Source organism: Nematostella vectensis, chromosome 7, assembly GCF_932526225.1.
Source record: "Nematostella vectensis chromosome 7, jaNemVect1.1, whole genome shotgun sequence".
NCBI classification, from domain to species: domain Eukaryota; kingdom Metazoa; phylum Cnidaria; class Anthozoa; order Actiniaria; family Edwardsiidae; genus Nematostella; species Nematostella vectensis.
Genome location: NC_064040.1, coordinates 13,335,676 through 13,359,056, shown reverse-complemented (window position 1 = coordinate 13,359,056; position 23,381 = coordinate 13,335,676). Strand labels below are relative to the sequence as shown.

Sequence of the window (23,381 nt, the reverse complement as noted above, 5' to 3'; positions counted from 1 at the left end):
TCGCAGGGCCTTTATGTGTTAAAATTAAGGATTGTTCTATTGCAAGTTACCTAAAAAAACATATCCTCATGAATAAGATTTTTAATGAATATGTCTTTTTCTAAACAAACCCAAAAACTTCCAGCGTAGAGTTAGGGGAAGCTTTTCAACACCCGTTGGGGCGCTTGTGTGCTGTCACGCAAAGCAATGCTGTTACTTTTCATTGTCACGCATCGGAAGTTTTCTGTGACCTGGTATTAAAATACCAGGTCGCCTACCGTAAATGATCTATGACGCCGGGGACGTTTATTATTCTCTACAAACTATAAAAATATAACGAACCCAAGTGGGGTTCTAGTTTCAGTCAGGATCAAGTGAAATTATAGCATGCGTGTCAAGCGTTTCTTAGTCTCACCGTATCCATTAGAAGGCAAACTCACAATAATGAAATTTGATTAATATTACCGAAATTTCTATGTCGTTTGTTTTTTGTAAGCTTAGGGGGAGGGGGGCGTTCATTAGACAGGAGACGTTCTTTAGGTAAGGGGGCGTTTATTAGATCATTTACGGTATTTCAGATTAGACTGAGCCTGTGAGCAAACACTTGCCAATACGACCTGCTTGTAGAAAGTGAGATGGAGCACGAGGCGGTTGTTGCAGTCAAGCAATCATCTTGTCAGGCTTAAAATCATCTCATTTTAACGAACTGAGTAACGTGGCCTTCCATTTATTTCCAATCACATATCAGCTCATAGTTGACAGCATGAAGAGGTCAGCAATCTCCATCCGTATTCACGGGCAGGCGCGTACGTGGGGTTGGGAGGGGGAGCAGGAGGCATTTGACCTGATGATGCTTATTATTTCCAGGGATTTGGGAGAAGGTTAAATATGCAACATGATTTATGATTTACAAGGTTCCATCGCCGACTATCCAAATTGTACCCCTCGAAACAAAAGCTTGGCAGTACAATACAGGCCCGTAGTCAGGATTTTTCTTGGGAGGGTGCGACATCCGAAAAAGTGAACCTAATTTTTTCTTGGGGCACGGCTATTTCAAACAGCCGCTAAGAGGACATTTAGCTGAGCGACCGCGCTTTTAATAACCGACCGGAAGTCGTGGTTATTAACTCTGTTAATGACTAACGCGCGGCGCTCGGCGCACGCTTCCTCGATACTTGGAAGTAAAAAACGTGATGCGTACCAGCTAGTGTTGAAAGACAAGTGTGCGCAATGAGCATTTTTAGAATATTTAGGAAATTACCTCACAGATAAGGTGCTATAAGCGGCAGTGCCATGAATACTGTAACAATAAGAAGAGTTTACTTTACAGTGCTAAGGCAATTAATGGCGGAAACAAATTGCGCAAAATAAATGACTTCATGTTCAGACTATGATCTTGCCTGAGTTTTTATATCGCAACCACTGCATTCAATGCAATCTCCCCCCTTTACAGTTCTCATTTCTACAATCATACGGTATCGCGAATGCTTTTTGACTGATTTCTGAACTTACTTAATATTTGGAGTTCATGGCCGGCGCGACCTCGGAAGGTGAACGCATTAACAGTATTCACCTACAAAATCTTGAAAAAATTTGCAGAGTTTGTGGAAATCGCCTCAAGAAATACAAAGACCGGTTCGAAACTAGTTATAATTGCAAGGACCACGTAGTATTTCTTGCTGAAACCTACAATTTGAGTATTGAAAAGGACGATCAGACGATTCACCCATCGAAGTTCTGTCTACAAAAACGTAGGAAGAAACCACCGGACAGCCTCTATCTGCTGGTGTGCGTCGGACCTTGTGGTCTGCGTCGACAGTTGATTAATTAATAAAACCTTTAAAAGAAAAAGTCGACAACAACGCAGATTTGTGTTTTTTAGAACGATATTTCGGCAGGCCAATACCTGCCTTCTTCAGGTTATAAATGAGTTACAATGGCATGTTATAGCTAGTATATGTACAAAGTTCATTGATGATTAACTAACAAAAGGTAAAAATAGTAATTGAGTGACAAAGTACAAAGTTCATTGATGATTAACTAACAAAAGGTAAAAATAGTAATTTAGTGACTTATGGAAGATGGTAAATAGGGTGGTGTGGATTACTAAGTAGCTAAACGGTTTCTTCACGCCGGTTGAGGCCACCGGGTTCAAGAGTGCCAGCGCGAGCTATCAATGTGGCTTCTCTTGCTTTGCGGATGGAGTCGCGGTTATTTCTTATTTTTTCAATAGGTATTAGCTCTATGTCAGAAGCTGAGTGGTTGGGTTTTAGGAAGTGTTCAGCGGCGTGGGTTGGTATGGATCGAGATTGAGAGTCTACAGTTCTGCGGTGGTCATTAAAGCGTTCTTTTAATTTGCGTTTAGTTTCCCCAATATATTGAAGGTTACAGCGGTTACATTGAATCATATAAATCACGTTTTTAGTATTGCAGGTTATGTGGGAGGTTATAGGTCGTGTTTCACCTGTTGAGAAAAATGTGTAGCTTGTAAGGCCATCGGTTCTAATATAGGGGCAGGTTAGGCAGTTTTTTTCGCAACGGAAAGCACCGGGAGGTTGGTTGGTGGGAGAGCGGTCGGAAGGTAGCTTGGCTTTAACGAGGATGTCGCGGAGGTTAGGTGAGCGGCGAAAGGCGACAAGAGGGGGCTCAGTGAAAACCTTATGGCATCGCTTAGACGAGAGTAGAAGGTTGTAGTTTCTACGGATTATGTTGTTGATGTTAGGTAGTGTAGGGTTATAGGTAGTGACAAAGGGGATGCGACGGGAGTTTTTGTGGTTGTTATTATTAGGGCGTAGGGCGTCAATGCGGGAAATGTTAGCAACGCGTAGGATTTGTCTCTTGAGAAAAGCGGGTTTATAGCCACGCTTGAGGAGGTAGTTGGTGAGTTCATTGCAGCGGTTATTAAAGCTTTCTTCTGTAGAACAAATGCGGCGAATACGGAGGGCGAGGCTATAGGGGATGGCCTTTTTGGTGTGATGAGGATGGCAAGATGAAAAAAGAAGGTGTTGGTGTTTGTCAGTAGGTTTGGAGTAGAGGTCAGTTTCGATTTTACTATTAACAAGGGAGACATTAACGTCAAGAAAAGGTACATTGTTATAGGAGTGGGAGCTTGTAAATTTAATGGTGGGGTGTAGATTGTTAAGATAATCTACAAAAGCGTTCAATTTGTCTAGGCCCTCAGTCCATACAACAAAAATATCGTCGATGTATCTTAACCACGTATGGGGTTTGTAGGGGGCGTCACGCAAAGCGTTGGTTTCAAATAGACCAAGAAAGAGACAGGCGAAAGAGGGTGCCATGCGTGTGCCCATTGCGGTGCCATGCTTCTGGAGGTAGTGTTTGTCATTAAAGGAGAAGTTGTTCATTTGGAGGATCATGCGGATTAAATCACAAATAGTGCCAGCAGGGATGGGGTTAGTGTTACATGTGCGAAGGAAGTGGTGACAAGCGTTGATGCCATCATTATGTGGAATATTAGTATAGAGGCTAGAGACGTCGAGTGTGACCAGGAGAGAGTCTGTTGGTAGGTTGCTGAGTGTTAATAAAATGTTTAAGAAGTGGTTAGTGTCTTTAACGTATGATGGAAGTTTACTTACTAATGGCTGGAGGTAGTAGTCTACAAATTCTGAGATGCGTTCGGTGGGGTGGGAGTTAGAGGAAATAATGGGGCGTCCAGGATTACCATGTTTATGTATTTTAGGGAGTATGTAAAACCGTCCAGGTTTAGAGTCTTTGGGTGTGAGGTAGGATTTAGTGTCCTGATTAATTATTCCGTCCGTGTGCATTCGGTTGATGTAAGTTGTGACTCGTTTTTGTATGTCATTAGTAATGTCGGCATCTAATTGTGTGTAGAATTTAGTGTCATTAAGTTGTCTATTACATTCATTAATATACCAGTCTTTGTCCATTACGACTGTGCCGGATCCTTTGTCTGCGGGTTTGATTATGATGTCTTGTCTTTGGTTGAGTTGTGTTAAAGCGTTACGTTCACCAGGTGTGATGTTAGAGCGAGTCTTGTTAAGTGTAGAGTTTTGTATCTGTAGTTTGACAGAATTAAGGAAGGTGTCGAGTGAGTTATCCCTGCCTGAGGAGGGAGTCCAAGTGCTTTTGTTACGGAAAGGGTTAAATGAACTGTCAAAAGAGAGAGTATCATTATCATTGGGTTTGTCTTCATTAAAGAAATATTCAGCTAGTCGCATCCTACGATTGAAATCATATATATCAGCGTTGACTTGAGACCAGTCGATTTTGCGTGGTGTAGGGCAAAAGGTAAGGCCGCGAGCAAGAACAGAAGTTTCGTCGGGCGATAGAGAAGTGCTGGAGATGTTTATTACCGATGTGCTGTCAAGAGTAACAACGGAGTTGTTTTTACGTCGTCTTCGTCTACGGCGGCGTCGGCGCTGAGGGGCTGGTGTCGCAACCGGTGGTGGGTTAGTATTAGGAGCGGCTTGGGGAGTAATAGTAGACGTATTATCGTTGTCGGGATTAGGGAGATTACGGCGAGAATATTTGTTATTGCGGCGGTTTTCTAAGAGCGATTTGAGCGAGAGAGCCATGGAATCTAGTTTGCGACAGTAAAATATGTAAGCGTTGTTAGTACATGACCTTTCTAATAATGTTCTGTGATGGAGGAGTTCCTGAGATGATGCGGCGATCTTTCTATTGCACTCTCTTGTTAACAATTTTAGGTGCTTGGTAGCGGCGTTGCGTGAGATGAAGTACCATTGTCTGTTGAAGTTCCTATCGTGAGATCTTATTGGTGGTCGGGGCAGAATGGGTTGAGGTAGAAGGTTGTGCACTCTATAGAAGGTGAAGTTGATGAGGTGGTGCTGGAAGCGGACAAGTTTCAGCTGGATTTTTTTGGTCTTGTTGAATAGCGGAGTTAATGGGTAAATCAAGTTATCAGTTAAAGGTTGAGGGTCACTTGAGTCCATGAACATGTTTGTGACATGTTCTGTCGTGAAGTTCTGTCGTGAGTGTTTTCGGTCGTATCGCATCCACACTCGCGAGGTCGTTTTTTGGGAAAAACACACTGACACTTGCAGTACTTGCGAAAAAGAAGAGTTTGCAAGAAAAGGAGGAAGACCAAAAAAGTCAAAGCGAGGTGGTGGAAACACAAGAAAAGCGCAGCGACGGATCTCCTTTGTAGACTCTGTTGCGGCGTTACAAGATCAAATAGCCGATGTGACAAAAGAGATTGCAAGTCGACGGATTGACAATTTTTCAGAACGGTTCGAGTTGAACGAAGTCCGAAAAGACGACTTCTATTGTCCAATTTGCAGCGAGCTATTGGACAAACCGGTCGAGACAATCTTTACGCATAATGCTTGTGGCGCGTGCCTTACACAAGCCCTTGCCGTTAACTCTTCATGCCCGGTGTGTAAAACAATCCTCAGTTCCGGGGACGACATCAAAAAGTTCAACCGTACGCTACTTGGTCTGATAGAAAGTCAAATATACAAGTGCAAAGGATGCGGTAAGGAAGTACAATATCAGCATTGTGGGGAACATGAATGTCGACCAAGCGAAGGCAGCGCCCCCCCAAACGTCGCCCAACAGCAGCCATCCCAGACAATCAGCGAGGCCCTAAAAGACCTGAGAGATGGGAAAATGAATAGGGAGGTCGCCGAACTGGGGACTGCAGTGGTGCGAGAACTTTTAAAGCGCTCAGCTGACAAAACCGTCTCACTACCATGCCGCGGAAAGGTAAATACCCACCCCCCCCCCGAAAAAAAACATTCAATTTGACCATTTCTTCTTGTCAAAATAAGCTAATTACTGTTTTTGATCCACAGTCATTGGTGTTAAAACACACGCCAAATTCCCAAAAGCCAAATGACGAGGTTTCTGCCCGGCATTTGAGAAGAAGGGTCTCTCATTTACAGAAGGTCGGTGGGAGGCTAAGCGCGGGTGGGGAGATGGACACCCTGGTTATCCATCAACTGCGACAAAAGGAGAAGAAGGAGCGCGAGGCAGTTCTAAAGAAAGCCCTTGGCAAGGAACTCATCTTGCAGATTCCAGAGGGAGAGGCCTTGGCCATGAAAGCTGACCTCCGCCTACCTTGGTTTGCCCTTGGAAAGCTTAGGCGGTAGGTTTTTATTTATAAAAATCTAAATTAATCCTTTGTTAGAAACGAAATAATTGGTTGAAATAGCAACATATCTTAAAGTATTTGTTTCGCTACGACAGGTGGTTTAGTAACTGGATTTTGTCCACAAAGCCCAAGAATATCGAAGCCGTTTGCCACAGAGTCATTGAGGTCTGCCAGACTGAGTGTCCAAACTACTTGGCCAGGCAAGAACTGTCAAGGCAAAATTCTAACAGTTGTCCAGCTTATTCAGTGTTTGCCACTTCAAGTACAATTCTGCGACCCCGATGTCCCAAGAACAGTTATCAATTCTGGGTAAATACGAATTCAAATAGTGCCATTCTACAACTTATTTTTCGCCAACAGAGCAAGATATCAAACTACTATATGTGGTTACTACCGCGAAACATTTCCTGATGAGTCTTTCCCTCCCAAGTTCCACATGCTGGAGCACCACGTCGTGGAAATTCATCAGGCGCTGGAGATTCCCTTTGGGCTTTTTCGGGGAGCAGGGAGGCGAATCAATCCACCATGAGCTTCAGGCCCTGCACCGTACGCACAGCCAAACAAAGCCGGCTACAAATCGCCTCAAAGCCATCATCCAAGATCACTACGTGATCGTTGCACCGGCTAACAGGAACGTTATTCCTGAGAAGAAACGGCGTAATCTTAAAAGCAAAGAAAAGCAATGAAGTTAGAATTAAAGGCCGATATCATTGTAATATATTTGTATAAATTAAGTAACTACTTATAGCTTTCGGTTGAATCAGGCAGACTCCATTATTTTAGCAAACGAAATACGAAAACATAATATTCATACTAATTATTGTAGAAGCTTGCAAAATATTTAAGTTGCTTAAAGTTATCGTAGAGGTTTTCTGAAACCATAGCATTATGATAGTAAGCGACTAACTTTATGTAAAACCAATTTGAAAGCCACAATCAATAAAAACAGCTGATGCCTCTAATGGCGATGCGATACACAACCAACAAAACATGCCAAGACGGAAAAGATCGTAGAATGTTTAATAATCATTCGCGACACGAACTTACCTCGTGATTCCATTCATGAGAGCTAATACTTCCACCAGTTACCCTCAGATTTCCTTGGAAAACTCCGACAAGACAGCAAAATGAAGCCATTCCTAGCTAAATGGGTAATATTTTTATCGAGGGGGAATTCGATTGCCATCATTATAGGTCGATTTTCTCGAGAATTTTAGCAAAATTGATGCCGTTTTCTGTCCTCAAGGCCAAAAACCCGCTTCCCCTGGATCATTTGCATATTAGTGGCTTAAAATATGCTGTTTTTGATTGGTTTAAAATACAATGGGCTTTTCCAACTAAGACGCCATCTTTACGTAGTCAATGGCAATGAAGACCGCTTTCGTACTGTTCGCGGGCGACTAAATGTCCTCACCGACGATGCCGTGGGGGGGACGGAGTGAGTTTTCTGATATAAATCTGACCACAACTAAAAGAACAAAAAGGCATTTTTTATACCATTGCATATAGTATCTCCAAGGGACGTTTATTGTTGGATTTGGCTAAAAAAATGTCTGACTCCAGGCCCGTACCCAAGGGGGGTGAAGGGGTGCGAACGCACCCCCCCCCCCACAATTGCCGAAGGTCCACTTTCGGTTTTCAATAGGCGTGCTTTTTTGTGGATTAAACTATAAAGCATAAGCTAGATCACTCTGATATGTAGCCAAATCCGACAATAAACGTTCCGTGGAGATACTCCAAAGGCATAAAACATCCCTCTTTGTTCTTTCGGGGGTGGTCAGATTTTTATCAGAGAACTCACCCCCTCCCCCACCGGAAAAATTAGGTGCACTTTTTCGGATTCCGCACGCCCCAAAGAGAAATCCGGTACGGGCCTGGACTTATGGATTGATGACATACCAGAGTGACCCAGCTTATGCTTTATAGTTTTGTCTTCAAATAGCACGTCTATTGAGAACCGAAAGTGGACTTTCGGCCGTTGCGTGTGTGTGTGTAGGGGGGGGGGGGGGGGGGGTTCGCACCCACCCTGGGTACGGGCCTGCAATAGTGGTTCATATATCTAGGGCACTGGTATTTGTCGTAGACTTTGACAGAACCAGGGTAAATCAGTAGTGGCACTATCAAAGGGGGGGGGGGGGGGGGGGGGGGGGGCGATGGAATGGTATCACTGTAAATCAGTCGTGTACAGTGGCGCTAACAAGGGGGGGGGGGGTTGTGTGCATTGGAACCAGTGTAAATCAGTCGTGCATAGTGGTACTAAAAGGGGGGGGGGTGTATTGGTACATGTAAATCAGGAACTAACAAGGGGTGTGTGCATTAGTACCAGGGTAAATCAGTCGTATGCAGTGGCACTAACGAGGGGGGGGGGGGGGGTTGTACCGGTACCATTGTTAATTAGTCGTGTGCAGTGGCACTTACAAGGGGGGGGGTGCATTGGTTCCAGTGTAACTGAGTCAAGTGCAGTGGTGTTCATTAGCACGAGAGTGGCCGTGATCTGGTACGAGTAAAAAAGTCACATGACAACCACATGATCAAAGCTCTTGGGGCAGGAGCTTCTGATAATAATTTTATTGAGACCAACAAGAGCTATTCAATCTTCTACTTAACCAATAAAAACATCCTGGACTTCTTTGAACTCGCGTCAATTTTCTCTAGATTCGATAAATACTTACCAATCTTGTCTGACAAAAATGTGCCTCTTCGAATAGGCACTTCTTAAATACATATAAAAAATAACACCTCTTCGCAGTGCCTCTGGTCCGCAAGACACTTGACTTTAAGAATTATTGCATCATATTTTTTTTGAGGGGGGGATGCTTTCGAACTTAGGTTTCCAGGCGTTGTATTACAATCAATACCGGAGCACGCAAATCCCATTTGTTGCGTTGTGGTGTGCTGTATTATGCCGCCCAATTACTGGTACGCCTTACGATTTTGGTAACTTTGTTAGCGTAGTCTGTATTGCCTTCGCTAGCAGGTCCACCCAATCCGGCGGTGGCCTGGGCCCTAGTAGAGGATGGAGCTTTTGTCGAGGGGCTTCCTGTGGTTCCTTACTACCTCTAGAATCCAATCCTCCTTCCCCACTAGGCCCAGGTTTATCTGAGGCGTCCGACTCCTCTTCCAAGTCTAATGTCCGTCGCCGCTTTATCTGCGGCTCTTCATCTTCAGCTTGTTTTTCCTCAGGGGGGTCATCGGTTTTCTTTTCTTGGCGAGCTTTTAAGCGCTCCTGTTTCCGGTTTTGGTACTTCCTGCAGACCGCCAGGATGTCGTCCAGGCTTGGCTGGAACATGTTGCTGACGTCACTTTTCTGCGGGGGCTCCACTGAAAACATCAGGGCTAAGGCGCGAAGATCCTGTGGTGAAAGAAAAACATAAATAACCCCTATCATAATAAGGAAAAAAAATTACCGTTGTAAAGTCTTTAACCAAGGAACATAGTAAAATATATTGAGACAGCACTGTAAAAAACGTCTTCTCACGGCAATTTCAGTTGCTTATCTAGGTCAACCGGCCGCTAAAAATACTCTCTTTTTCCATATGATACCTCACTGGCGACTGCCGTTTACAAGAAAGTTTGAAAGACAAGTAAAAGTTTGACAGCCTAGGCTGAGAAACCAGAGCCTACAACAGAACATACCGCAGTCATCCGCTTGGCAATCTGCGACAGCTCCGCCTCATTTACATTCTTGACGAGTGACCTGTCAGCGATTACCGTGGTAACGAGCTGATGCAAAAGACTCTTCCACTGATTCTGCAGCACGCGCTTGTAGACCTGTCCAAAGAAAGTTCATTAGCGGAATGGGCCCCTTCCCAGTTTTGTTAGTAAGCATTGTAACCACTGTCACTGGGGTTGGTCACTGCCAGAGGGTTAACTGCGTCCCCAGTGGTTCTTTTACGTCCCTTCGGTTCAGATTAGTGCAGTGCAACTTTAAGAGATGGGGCCTCCAGTTTAGTCCTTATCCGAGAAGACTGGACACACGGGAGAATAACTTCAACTCACTCGTGACACAAATTTTAATCAAGGCAGGAACCCGGAAAAAATCAGTTTGAGCCAGGATTCGAACCTGGGCCAAAGTCCACCCGTGCTTCCACAGGTACCTTGTGTACCTTGTACAAGCCTGACACTAGACACAAATGGACTAAAGGGCGGGAGGGGAAAGGGGTAGGAATACGGAATATTGAACAAGGAATTAAGAATTGGAATTGTTTTTTTTTTTTTTTTTTTGGGGGGGGGGGGGGGTTAATTACCTTAGGAAAGAAGCAGCAAAGGAAGGAGTAGATCTCAGGAATGTGCAAGCAGACACGCTCGTCAAGGAGAATCAACTCGATATACTGGAAGACAAAAAGAAAATGTCAAGTGACGGTCACCCGCCCAAGAAGTCCTAGAAGTGGGAATGAGGGAATAGTGGCAAGCTTTGAATGCTAATGAGTGGCTTTGTTTGACTTTGAATGTTAATGAGTGGGTTTGAGTGTCTTTGAATGCTAATGACTGGGTTTAAGTGACTGAATGTTGATGAGTGGGTTTGAGTGGCTTTGGATGTTAATGAGTAGGTTTGAGTGACTTTGAATGCTAATGAGTGGCTTTGTATGACTTTGAATGTTAATGAGTGGGTTTGAGTGTCTTTGAATGCTAATGACTGGGTTTAAGTGACTGAATGTTGATGAGTGGGTTTGAGTGGCTTTGAATGCCAATGAGTGGCTTTGTATGACTTTGAATGTTACTGAGTGGCTTTGTATGACTTTGAATGTTAATGAGTGGGTTTGAGTAGTTTTGAATGTTAATGAGTGGCTTTGAATGACTTTGAATGTTATTGAGTGACTTGAATGTTTATGAGTGGGTTTCGGTGCTACATCTCGAGTCTAAATATGTTTACTCATCAACACACCTCGGTGAATTCCTGGCGCTGACACAGCTGCTGCAAACATTCCTTACATTTTGAGTGCTGAGAATAAACGTGGAACGTTATAAACCACTTAATAAGACAATGATGAAGCATTCATAAAAATAGTGTAAAATGTCCAACAAATGCTTGATGAAGATTCGTGCATGTCATACCTCTGTTGAGCTGTTGTAAACCTCCATCCACAATTTACTGAAGAATGTAAAATGCAGAGGCACTCCTTCGATAGCCAGCAGGCAACCTGTGAACCAAGAAAAACAATCACATAGTCACCAGCTTATATATGATTTTATGTACAAGTAAGCCATTCACTCATCGTGTGCTCGGCTAAGATAGTTAAACTTACTGCAGCTAAGTACGGCCTCGCTGACGCGGTTCTGGTTGAACGCTACACGGATCAGCTTGTCAGCAAAGAACTGATATGGTTGGTAGTAGTCTAGTATGGCCTTGTCGTATACCTCGTCCACGCCCTAGACACAAGCAGGTGGTCCGTATAAGGTACAAGGTAATCAAAGACACAAGGTGGTCAGCACAACCCACCCTAACAGCAGGACACGTACGAAAACCTGTGCAAGGAATCTTTGACCACCGCAAGAACAAGCACAAATGCAAGCAAACTACAAGTGGGAATAGGTGAATCACAAGCGCCAGGGCAAAAAAGCAAGAAGTTGCGTTCTCTTGTACTTGCTCTTTTATTCCAGCGAGAATCGTACGTACAGTAGACCTTAGATATCTTACGTAGCGAACTTACATGAAACGCTATGCCAGCTTCACGTCAAATACTTACATACTTTTTTATTATTATTAGCTTCGCCACAATAGGCAGGGTAGCCGCAACAGCAAAGTTATGCGCACTTTACCTGGAATTACATACCTAAGGCTTTTTAAGATAGGACGCGTGAAGGACATGAACAAAGCTATGCCAGCTTTGCAGACATGTTCAGGAACATGTGCAAGGTTATGCCAACCTTGCCTAGAATTCTTACATACCTTAGGTGTTTCAAGGTAGGACGCGTGCAGGGACATGTGCAAGGTTATGCCAACTTTGCCTAGAATTCTTACATACCTTAGGTGTTTCAAGGTAGGACGCGTGCAGGAACATGTGCAAGGTTATGCCAACTTTGCCTAGAATTCTTACATACCATAGGTGTTTCAAGGTAGGACGCGTGCAGGAACATGTGCAAAGTTATGCCAACCTTGCCTAGAATTCTTACATACCATAGGTGTTTCAAGGTAGGACGCGTGCAGGAACATGTGCAAGGTTATGCCAACTTTGCCTAGAATTCTTACATACCTTAGGTGTTTCAAGGTAGGACACGTGCAGGAACATGTGCAAGGTTATGCCAACTTTGCCTAGAATTCTTACATACCTTAGGTGTTTCAAGGTAGGACGCGTGCAGGAACATGTGCAAGGTTATGCCAACTTTGCCTAGAATTCTTACATACCTTAGGTGTTTCAAGGTAGGACGCGTGCAGGAACATGTGCAAGGTTATGCCAACTTTGCCTAGAATTCTTACATACCTTAGGTGTTTCAAGGTAGGACGCGTGCAGGAACATGTGCAAGGTTATGCCAACTTTGCCTAGAATTCTTACATACCTTAGGTGTTTCAAGGTAGGGCGCGTGCAGGAACATGTGCAAGGTTATGCCAACTTTGCCTAGAATTCTTACATATCTTAGGTGTTTCAAGGTAGGACGCGTGCAGGAACATGTGCAAGGTTATGCCATCTTTGCCTAGAATTCTTACATACCTTAGGTGTTTCAAGGTAGGACGCGTGCAGGAACATGTGCAAGGTTATGCCAACTTTGCCTAGAATTCTTACATACCTTAGGTGTTTCAAGGTAGGACGCGTGCAGGAACATGTGCAAGGTTATGCCAACTTTGCCTAGAATTCTTACATACCTTAGGTGTTTCAAGGTAGGGCGCGTGCAGGAACATGTGCAAGGTTATGCCAACTTTGCCTAGAATTCTTACATATCTTAGGTGTTTCAAGGTAGGACGCGTGCAGGAACATGTGCAAGGCTATGCCATCTTTGCCTAGAATTCTTACATACCTTAGGTGTTTCAAGGTAGGACGCGTGCAGGAACATGTGCAAGGTTATGCAAACTTTGCCTAGAATTCTTACATACCTTAGGTGTTTCAAAGTAGGACGCGTGCAGGAACATGTGCAAGGTTATGTCAACTTTGCCTAGAATTCTTACATACCTTAGGTGTTTCAAAGTAGGATGCGTGCAGGAACATGTGCAAGGTTATGCCAACTTTGCCTATAATTCTTACATACCTTAGGTGTTTCAAAGTAGGACGCGTGCAGGAACATGTGCAAGGTTATGTCAACTTTGCCTAGAATTCTTAAATACCTTAGGTGTTTCAAGGTAGGACGCGTGCAGGAACATGTTGAGTTCAGGGACGGATGGTCGGGGTAGGGATTTGCTGCTGACTATCACCTTGGTGTGACGACGAGGGAAGTACGGGCCGAGAATAACTAGAGAAAAAAGTGGGACAACAATCAAAATGACTAATTGTGGACAAAAAACTGTTGTGGAGAGATCGGGGGCTACTTTAAAAAAAGGTGTCATTGCAAAATGCAAATGTCGATTGGTAATTCTATGATCGAAAGGAACCATGGGTTTTATTATATTTTTCCGATTGCTGGAGAATGCTCCAATCATACGATAATCCTTTTAAGCCCATCAATGTCTGGTCCTAGAATAGCTGGAGTCCATTTATATCCTTCATGTGTTCGAATAATTAGTACCCATAAACAACTTTTGGTCTTGAAACTGCCATTTGCCATTCGACGTTTTTACTGACAACGTTTTTTTGGATATATAAGGACGAATTATGAACGGAAACAGTACACTTTTGAAGAATAGACCGAGGGTGGCTAGAGACAAGCAAACACAATTAATATAAAAATAATATTGATAATATCAAGGTAAAAAAAAACATCTGCTGACCTTGCTGTGAGCCATGGTGCCAATTACGATGACACAGGTGAATCATGGGTATCAGAACTTCTACAAACTCATTAGGGTACTGGACAAGCATCGCATTCAAGACTTCTACAACACAAGATGATGGTTTTAGGATTACTATAGCGTTAACCCTCGATCAATCCGAGAGTATACTGTACCTCATCTGCTTATGATCCACTTTTCTAGCTCTCATAGGAATGTGATAAACGGTTATTGAGAGTCGATAAGAGTAGTCTTAATTTTTTTTATTTGACTTCAGGATTCGTCACCGAATCTGTAATTACAGGTTAAATTTAACTGTTGTGAAAACTGTTGACCGGAATGCTCTCATTAACTTCTCATTTACGCGAAGAAATGGAGAAAACTCTCATGTCGAATGTTAAAAGTGTGGTTGAGATTCGATGAGAATGCGTGAGAGTGCACGGTCAAATGGTTTGGGACTCTCATCTTCGTTTAATCGAGGCTCTACAGGGTAAGCATTCCATTCAACATTTCTTCCAGCAAATAAAGATAAGTCACCAGCTGTTTTGCTTGTGAATGGCTTGTGGATGTCCAGTGTTTCTGGCTTGCTGCATATCATGCTGCTTGTAGATGGTTCTAGGCAAACACTGCTTATCTAGTCAGCTAGTGCGCACGTCCTTGGGTGTGTAGGAGTTCACCATTGACATCAGTCTTACCTAGACAGCTAGTGCGCACGTCTTTGGGTGTGTAGGAGTTCAACAGTGACAGTAGTCTTACTAGACAGCTAGCGCGCACGCCTTTGGGTGTGTAGGAGTCCAAGAGTAAAAGAAGTCTTACCTAGACAGATAGTGCGCACATCTTTGGGTGTGTAGGAGTTCAACAGTGACAGGAGTTTTTGTGCGACATCCATCTTTTCTGACCAGCCCAACACACTGCTGCGTACCTCTGATAACACCAAATCATAACAGCATTAGCACTAGTGATATTAGCAACTGCGACAGCAACAATAGGGGTAGATGTGACTGTAAAGACACTCTGAACAACAATAACCGCAACAATGACACATAGATGTGACGACTGGCGACGGGAAGACAGGAGCAACAACATTAGTATAGTAGTTGAATACTACTTAAGGGAATAATGCTTAAACTGACGAAGATGCCTTCAGCGGCTCCTGCTATAGCAAAATACACAGGGTGTCCCAAAATAGTAAGCTCATCATCAGCAAGACGCGCGAATAAAAATACAAGGGCGTGAAAATGGCAAGCAAGCTTGGAAGCAGTCATATCAAAACACAAAGGGAACTCAAGAAGGAAGCTATCTAACCTATGGGATGACCGTTTCGCTCATACCTGGATGTTCCATGTGGGTATGTGAGCACACTAGTATATCATGGAGAATCTGCAGAACCTCGCTCATACCTGGGTTTCCATGTGGGTATGTGTTCTCAGTAATATATCATACCTGGATTTTCCATGTAGGTATGTGAGCACACTAGTATATCATACCTGGGTTTTCCATGTGGGTATGTGAGCACACTAGTATATCATACCTGGGTTTTCCATGTGGGTATGTGAGCACATTAGTATATCATGGAGAATCTGCAGAACCTCGCTCATACCTGGGTTTTCCATGTCGGTATGTGAGTACACTAGTAAATAATTCCTGGATTTTCCATGTAGGTATGTGAGCACACTAGTAAATAATACCTGGGTTTTCCATGTGGGTATGTGAGCACACTAGTATATTATACCCGGATTTTCCATGTGGGTATGTGAGCACACTAGTATATCATACCTGGGTTTTCCATGTGGGTATGTGAGCACACTAGTATATCATACCTGGGTTTTCCATGTGGGTATGTGAGCACACTAGTATATCATACCTGGGTTTTCCATGTGGGTATGTGAGCACACTAGTATATCATACCTGGATTTTCCATGTGGGTATGTGAGCACACTAGTATATTATACCCGGATTTTCCATGTGGGTATGTGAGCACACTAGTATATCATACCTGGGTTTTCCATGTGGGTATGTGAGCACACTAGTATATCATACCTGGGTTTTCCATGTGGGTATGTGAGCACACTAGTATATCATACCTGGGTTTTCCATGTGGGTATGTGAGCACACTAGTATATCATACCTGGATTTTCCATGTGGGTATGTGAGCACACTAGTATATTATACCCGGATTTTCCATGTTGGTATGTGAGCACACTAGTATATTATACCCGGATTTTCCATGTGGGTATGTGAGCACACTAGTATATTATACCCGGATTTTCCATGTGGGTATGTGAGCACACTAGTATATTATACCCGGATTTTCCATGTGGGTATGTGAGCACACTAGTATATCATACCTGGGTTTTCCATGTGGGTATGTGAGCACACTAGTATATTATACCCGGATTTTCCATGTGGGTATGTGAGCACACTAGTATATCATACCTGGGTTTTCCATGTGGGTATGTGAGCACACTAGTATATTATACCCGGATTTTCCATGTAGGTATGTGAGCACACTAGTATATTATACCTGGGTTTTCCATGTGAGTATGTGAGCACACTAGTATATCATACCTGGGTTTTCCATGTGGGTATGTGTTCTCAGTAATATATCATACCTGGGTTTTCCATGTGAGTATGTGAGCACACTAGTATATTATACCTGGGTTTTCCATGTGGGTATGTGAGCACACTAGTATATTATACCTGGGTTTTCCATGTGGGTATGTGAGCACACTAGTATATTATACCTGGGTTTTCCATGTGGGTATGTGAGCACACTAGTATATCATGGAGAATCTGCAGAACCTCTGCCAGGTCACCAGTCACGTGACACGCTGTAGCCTCGTGATACATCATGTGGAGATTGGAAAACGCCTACAGGAATAACACGAGGAGATTGGAAAACTGGAATAACACAATACAAACAAGGAAGAACAGTTTATAGAATCCTAAAATCCGACGGAATTAATATTAAAGCTGGGGAAAACATTTGACAATTCACGTGTACACTTCCGCCACAGAATGTTTATGTTGGCCATCTCGTATAGAAGAACACAAAACTAATCTGTGCATGCATTCATGGACAACTTTTCAAGTCAGTTTACAGACCGTTTTCTCCTCACTGAAAGTTGTGATTGTGAAACTAAGTCGGGTTAAGTGACTACTTTACCCTTTCAGTGGAATATTGGCTTTCTTCGAATCTTGCAGAAGTAACAATAAATGAATAACGATGGAATATTTTTTTCGTTGTTATTTATTTATCGCTTGAGCCTCCTTAATGGATTAAAAAGCTCCCCAAATGTCCCTCAAAATCAAAGCAAAATCGTACCGTGTTGTGCCCATATTCCAGCAATTTTTGCTTTGAAATATTGTTATATCGATCAGTTTTTCAAACGTTACAGTGCAAAGAGTAAGAAAAAAATAGAATGATTCCTTCGATCACGGTTTAATTTATGAAATTAAGATTCGTCTTTATTTATTTATTTTTTGCTCCATCTGTCGTATTTTTTTATATTTTCATAAGTTATTTGAAAAAAAAAAGGCAAAAAAAAATTGTAAGGAGAGAAAAACTGTACAAAAGAAACATTCAGCATTTAAGACTTACATCTGAAAGGATGAGGAGTCCCTGACTGACAAGTACAATCAGTCTGTCCTGTTCCGTCTGGAGCAGAATCTTGAAAGCCCTGATAGCAGTAACGGCGAGTGTTAAATACTACAGCGCACACGACAACATAGTTCAGCATAACATAAGTGACAAAGGAAAACACTATAGAACAACGCACTAGGTTCTCAAAAGCTATAGCGATAATGCCAGTGTAGCACAAGGTTTGCGGACCAATTTTTTTAAACACACTTAATACTATAATTTTTAAAGTTAAAATAGGCAAACAAAAAAGAGGAATTTATCTAAAAACGTAGCTTGCAAATGCAACCCAATACAAACGTTATAAAACTGCTATAGCCCCAATGACGAAGACCATTAATTCTAAAATTTACAGTAACATGCATAGTGCAGAGGTACTGAGCTTTGGGTATACGTAAGACTTGCGGTCACAGACTTTAGTGAAAATAGTGTCCGTGTAGCAAAAGTGCGAGATTCCAGTAAGCCTCACGTGATGAGGGTTGTCCAATTGGCCACGCCGTCCAGGCAGTTTAGGTACAGAAGGATGGTGCACTTGCGGAAGTTTGCCGCCGCTATTCGCTCCTCACTTGAAAGATCCGTGCAGCCGTAACCAGAGAAAAGCCGCATGAGTGCGAAAAGCTCATCGATGGCCTGAATGTAATGAAAATAGCATCAAATATATTGGATTAAATGTAATGTTGAACCTATTCTTTAACTAGCCATTCCAGCTAAAAGCTTTCTGCAAAATAAATCTACCTCAACTACCAGAATGCAGCGCACACTTTTAAGCTTGCACCGCGCACTGCATGACAGTAGTTCAGGTAGGTTCCCATAGTGCGCGTGCACGCTTATAGCTGGAATGGCCAATTAACCAAAAATTATCGGTTGAGGAGCGCTTTTATGAGACAAGGTATAGAATATCCGGAGCTAATGCAACCATTGAGCATTCAAAACTACAGCAACAAAATAAAAGCCACAGGGTTCGTATCGATTAATTTAGCACATGCTATACCAATACACTACTGAGTCAATTGTGACAACAAACGAAGGGAAAAAATAGCCACAAGAGTGCCTTTTCTACACAAAGCTACAGATCTGATTTCTTGTCCCGCTCCAGTTTTATTTTATTCCAGTGCCTTTTTCAATGGGTTAAACAGCCTCTACTTTGTCATCCTAGCAAAATACCAAGTGTGAGAAAGCATCCATTTCCAGCAGCTGATTTTGAAAAACCAATGCGATATTTTTATTGATTTTGGTAAAAAAAAAAAAAATATTAAACTTTGTTTTTAGATGGTTATTTCGAGATTTTAGCACATTATGTGGTTTCCAATATTAAATGAGAACAGGTTTGGCTGAAAAGGCCCCTCTAAGTTTCCCCGGTCAGGCATCTATGGGTATCGTTAATACCCACCCTTCTTCACTTTTCTAATGGTCCGTCCATTACCTGTGGGTAGTGCTTGACACGTGTTGTAAGGTTCTCAAACGCCCACTTCATGTTCGAGTGGGCGGCTAGCTGGCGAGTGAATGCCCGCGAGTGCTCACAGCACAATCTTAGAAGCCCATAGTACGCTGGGAGTACGTTACGGTTAAACGTAATCACTTCCGGTTCATCACTCGATCTAGACACGAGGAAATGGCATTGAGGCTATTTTCAACCACACGGACAAGAGTGTAAAATAACAAAGGAACGGCCAATTCTCTCAAAAACCCTTTCCTTGTATAATACAGGAAGACGAGGGGAACAATCAAAGGGTTCTATGCGGCAACTCGTAAATGTTCTCCTTGGAAACTTTTTTTAAAAGAAACATATATTGGGTACTTACAATATGTAGTTCAGGGCGATATTGTTGGCGACTTGCGTTGTATCCGTGATAAATGCAACATTAACCTCACAATCCATACACACGTGATACCAGAAGATCAACAGCGCCTTCAACAAAGTGTTGCCGTCAGACAGAGCAAAAAAAATGGCAAGTTTTCCCAAAATAAGGTCTGGTTAACTACGGTAAGCTTGAATTTTTGCATAGAGGTTCCTTATGTTATGTAAACCAACATATCAAAAAGTTTTTTTTAAATGGGTTCGTCTTCGAGATATGAGGCTTGAAGTGTACTATCCGGAAGGTGTGGCCCTGGACTTTGTTGAGGAAATAAAGTACCTCGGAGTCACAATAACAAGGGACCTCCGATGGAACAGACATGTTGCTGAAACAGTGAGCAAGGCCAACAAGATCCTAGGCCTACTTAGGTGGAACCTGCACTTTTGCGACACAAAAGCGAAGGAAGCAGCCTACGTTGGCCTCGTTAGGCCGCTGTTGGAATATGCAAGTGCTGTCTGGGACCCGCATACCAGCAAGCTCATCGTCGAGATCGAGAAAGTCCAAAGGCGTGCAGCACGCTTTGTTACGGTAGACTTCTTCTCCTTCGAACCCGGCACAATGATGCGCCTCCTTTCCGAACTGGGTTGACAGCCACTCGAAGACCGCAGGCGCACCTCATCATTGGTGCTCCTAAACAGTGGCCTAAATAATGCCTCTATCCTGCCACTCGAAGATCTGAGGAAACCGTCTCGCACCTTGCCCCGCACTCAACACTGAATTCTATACTATTCCTAAAATAAATATAGTTTTTTGCCCCGTGCACTGAGACTGTGGAACAACCTTCCACAGTCTGTAATTGACATGAGAGGGAGGCTGCCCAGAGGCCTTCCACGCTGGGCTTTAGACTCGGCACTGCACTGCGCACTGACATAGTGTACAAGTGAAGTGAAGTGAAGTGAAGAAGTGCAATTTTCAAATGTTCAAAGTATGAATTCTCCTCGTTTTTAGGGAGAAGTCGGGCTCTGATCAGAAATTAAGCCAACTTTGCTCGCTAATATCTAAATTTCATATCTTTTCAATTTTTTTTTAAATTTGGAATTAAGCTTTTGGTCAGAGGAACTCCTTGTACGCGGAATCTTGAGCTAATATATTGAGAATTGGAAAATTTCATGCCATTTTTTCGCTGTTTCAATTAACCGTCAATGGATATTAATGTGACAATTTCGCCCAGAAATTAACACAATAACCTTTTTATCAAACAAAAGTCTAATACGGACATGGGAGATCCCGCTAATAAGCCAGTTCAGATTTCAAGAAAAGACGCGGGGATTGAATCGTACCAAATGAGCGACTTTGCAGAAGGGTTTGTATTGCGGTCTTGGAGAAAAATCCTTTTTACAAGATATGGGAAAATCCGTTTTACAAGATATGGGAAAACCAACCACACTCATGTGTTGCACACTTATTGTTTTATCTTTCAGGTAAAAAAAAATTGTCGTCCACGAAATTTAAGTAACATTTTTTGCTAAACATCTAAGAACAATATTGATTTGAATTTTACGGCATAAAAATTTAAACGGCACTTCTACCGATGCATTTTATACTCCGATTCGGAGTTCGCCGATAAACTTTTACAGTATTTGAGTGAAGAAATGACTCAGGGTACTCAGAAAATCGCTCCGTAGAAATACCTTTTGCGCCTAATTCATCCAAAATTGCCCCTATACGAAGTGCAATAAAGTTCTCACGTGTGGCATTAAATGATTTCACCACATCTTTTAAAGCTGTTTTGCAGAAAGGACTTTTCTCAAGGACGGCAATACAAACTTTCTTGTGAAATCGCTCTTTTGGTCCGAAAAAGCTCAGTCCCTCACGGCATTTCTTAAACTCTGGCTTATAGCGATAATTCAATTCCATGCTACTTCTTCACGAGCGCGATTAGTTTTTCAGTTACAAAATTCGGCAAGAATCTCTAGATTTTAAAAATCTCATACATTTAATCCAAGGGAATAATTACAAATTACCTCTGTATTCCATTTTAAACTATTTGTTAAATGTGTAAAATATAGGATCCCCCAAAAGGATTATGTTTATACATAGAAACAAAAAGTATACATTCACAGTGGAATTTTATCATAGAAAAGTCCGTCTATAGAAGGGCCCCTCTATAGAAAAGGTCCGTCTATAGAAAGGTCCGTCTATATAAAGAGTCCGTCTATATAAAGGGTCCGTCTATATAAAGGGTCCCTCTATATTAAGGGTCACTCTATAGAAAGTGCCGTCTATAGAAAAGGTCCGTCTATATAAAGGGTCGGTCTATATTAAGGGTCCCTCTATAGAAAGTGCTGTCTATAGAAAAGGTCCGTCTATATAAAGGGTCCCTTTATATTAAGGGTCCCTCTGTAGAAAGTGCCGTCTATAGAAAAGGTCCGTCTATATAAAGGGTCGGTCTATATTAAGGGTCCCTCTATAGAAAGTGCTGTCTATAGAAAAGGTCCGTCTATATAAAGGGTCCGTCTATATTAACGGTCCCTCTATAGAAAGTGCCGTCTATAGAAAATGTCCGCTTATATAAAGAGTCCGTCTATATTAACGGTCCCTCTATAGAAGTGTCATCTATAGAAAAGGTCTGTCTATATAAAGGGTCCGTCTATATTAAGGGTCCCCCTCTATAGAAAGTGTCGTCTTTGATAGGCTCACCTGCTTGTTGTGATGCACTGCGATGTTGGGCTCTGACATCAGTGGGTGGAACAGTCGCCATAGATCCACACAGAACGGCGTGAACTGAACACGGGAACATGAAATCAGGACAACTGCATGTGTAACTTGGAAAGATTTATAATCGATTTAGGCATGCCTAAACGTGAAGCCTGCGTGGTGCGCATATTTAGTATATTTACTTGTGGATTTGAAGGGCGTGATAGCTCGTACAGTTATTATATGAGAGGGGAGGGGTAGCACTTACACTGCCGCCATACGAAAAAAAAAAACAAAAAAAAAAAAACAGAAATACGAAGTCGGTAAGATGCTTAAAGGTGGGAAACATGGCATTCCTTTGGATATGGCTCTCACTATACAGGAGAATTTGGTCAAGTATAGGTCGTACCATTTCTTTCTCCGTCTTCGACACCAAGCAGTAGTTCATGACGACGAAAAAACTGACCAACTTAGTTGTACCCTGAATCGTGCGGTCTGCAATAGGAGGAAAAAGGTGTTAGAGTTTGCACCTCCTAAAAAGAGGAAAGAGAGTATTTAGCATGGTTTTTAACCTTTACAGACGTAAGTATTTACAGAGATACTTACCACAGTATGGTCTGACTTTTGCAAGAAGACCAAGCAACATGTTATAGATCTGAAAAGAAAAAAAAAACATTGTCAAACAAAGCTTTCCATGAAACAAAGTTTAGTAAGATTAGGTTATTGGTGGTAAGGTAGGCAGAATACGAACAAATTAAATATACTCAGAGAGGACTAAGAGGGAAAAAGACCTCCATGCAAAGCAAGTTATTGGCCTCAAAAGGCCGTCACTCCGGGCCACAATTACAGACATCAAAAAAAGAAATCTTTACCGTGTGGAGGATTTCACGTGCTTCTTCGCTGAGCTAAATGGAGAAAATATGATGTTATAAAGTAATAACAACATCATCATCATCATCAACAACAACAACAACAACAACAACAACAATACTTTTACAATTTTTATACACCAAGTTGCCATTCAATCAATAATCAACGCTTGAACTGCAAATACTCTATTGCCAATCCAAGGTGTTAGTTGCAGCCTGTTTATTTTCAAATTTGACAAACGGAATCGAATCCGTAAAAGATTAAATAAAGCCCATAAGGGAACGACCCTGGATGAGCCTTATTCGAAGATCGATTGGTCTAGATCCGGGATGAAAATTAACTCTCCAATAGTCCTAAACTATTATAAAATGAACCCACCTGTACGTCCTTATGCGGGGTTGTAAAACTCCTGGTCCTAGATAACAAAAAACTATGTCTTATTAAAGC

The 23,381-nt window shown here is 42.4% G+C and overlaps 1 protein-coding gene across 2 annotated transcripts in view; it reads right to left on the bottom strand.

Moving 5' to 3' along the window:
* Window positions 1-8,600: 8,600 nt before the first annotated feature.
* Window positions 8,601-23,381, bottom strand: part of LOC5508249 (ubiquitin carboxyl-terminal hydrolase 34) — a 46,582-nt gene continuing 31,801 nt past the window's right edge. For both annotated transcript variants that reach the window (XM_048730013.1, XM_048730014.1), the window contains exons 54-72: window positions 23,313-23,349; window positions 22,937-22,969; window positions 22,671-22,719; window positions 22,474-22,559; window positions 22,068-22,151; window positions 19,374-19,480; window positions 18,995-19,169; window positions 18,041-18,201; window positions 17,533-17,611; window positions 16,676-16,802; window positions 14,748-14,855; window positions 13,932-14,036; window positions 13,332-13,456; window positions 11,320-11,443; window positions 11,129-11,214; window positions 10,959-11,015; window positions 10,321-10,404; window positions 9,710-9,844; window positions 8,601-9,425 (exon numbers count right to left, since the gene is read on the bottom strand). In XM_048730013.1, coding sequence (XP_048585970.1) covers window positions 9,000-9,425; window positions 9,710-9,844; window positions 10,321-10,404; window positions 10,959-11,015; window positions 11,129-11,214; window positions 11,320-11,443; window positions 13,332-13,456; window positions 13,932-14,036; window positions 14,748-14,855; window positions 16,676-16,802; window positions 17,533-17,611; window positions 18,041-18,201; window positions 18,995-19,169; window positions 19,374-19,480; window positions 22,068-22,151; window positions 22,474-22,559; window positions 22,671-22,719; window positions 22,937-22,969; window positions 23,313-23,349 — 2,188 coding nt within the window. In that variant the 3' untranslated portion in view covers window positions 8,601-8,999. The remainder of the gene's footprint in view (window positions 9,426-9,709; window positions 9,845-10,320; window positions 10,405-10,958; window positions 11,016-11,128; window positions 11,215-11,319; window positions 11,444-13,331; window positions 13,457-13,931; window positions 14,037-14,747; window positions 14,856-16,675; window positions 16,803-17,532; window positions 17,612-18,040; window positions 18,202-18,994; window positions 19,170-19,373; window positions 19,481-22,067; window positions 22,152-22,473; window positions 22,560-22,670; window positions 22,720-22,936; window positions 22,970-23,312; window positions 23,350-23,381) is intronic.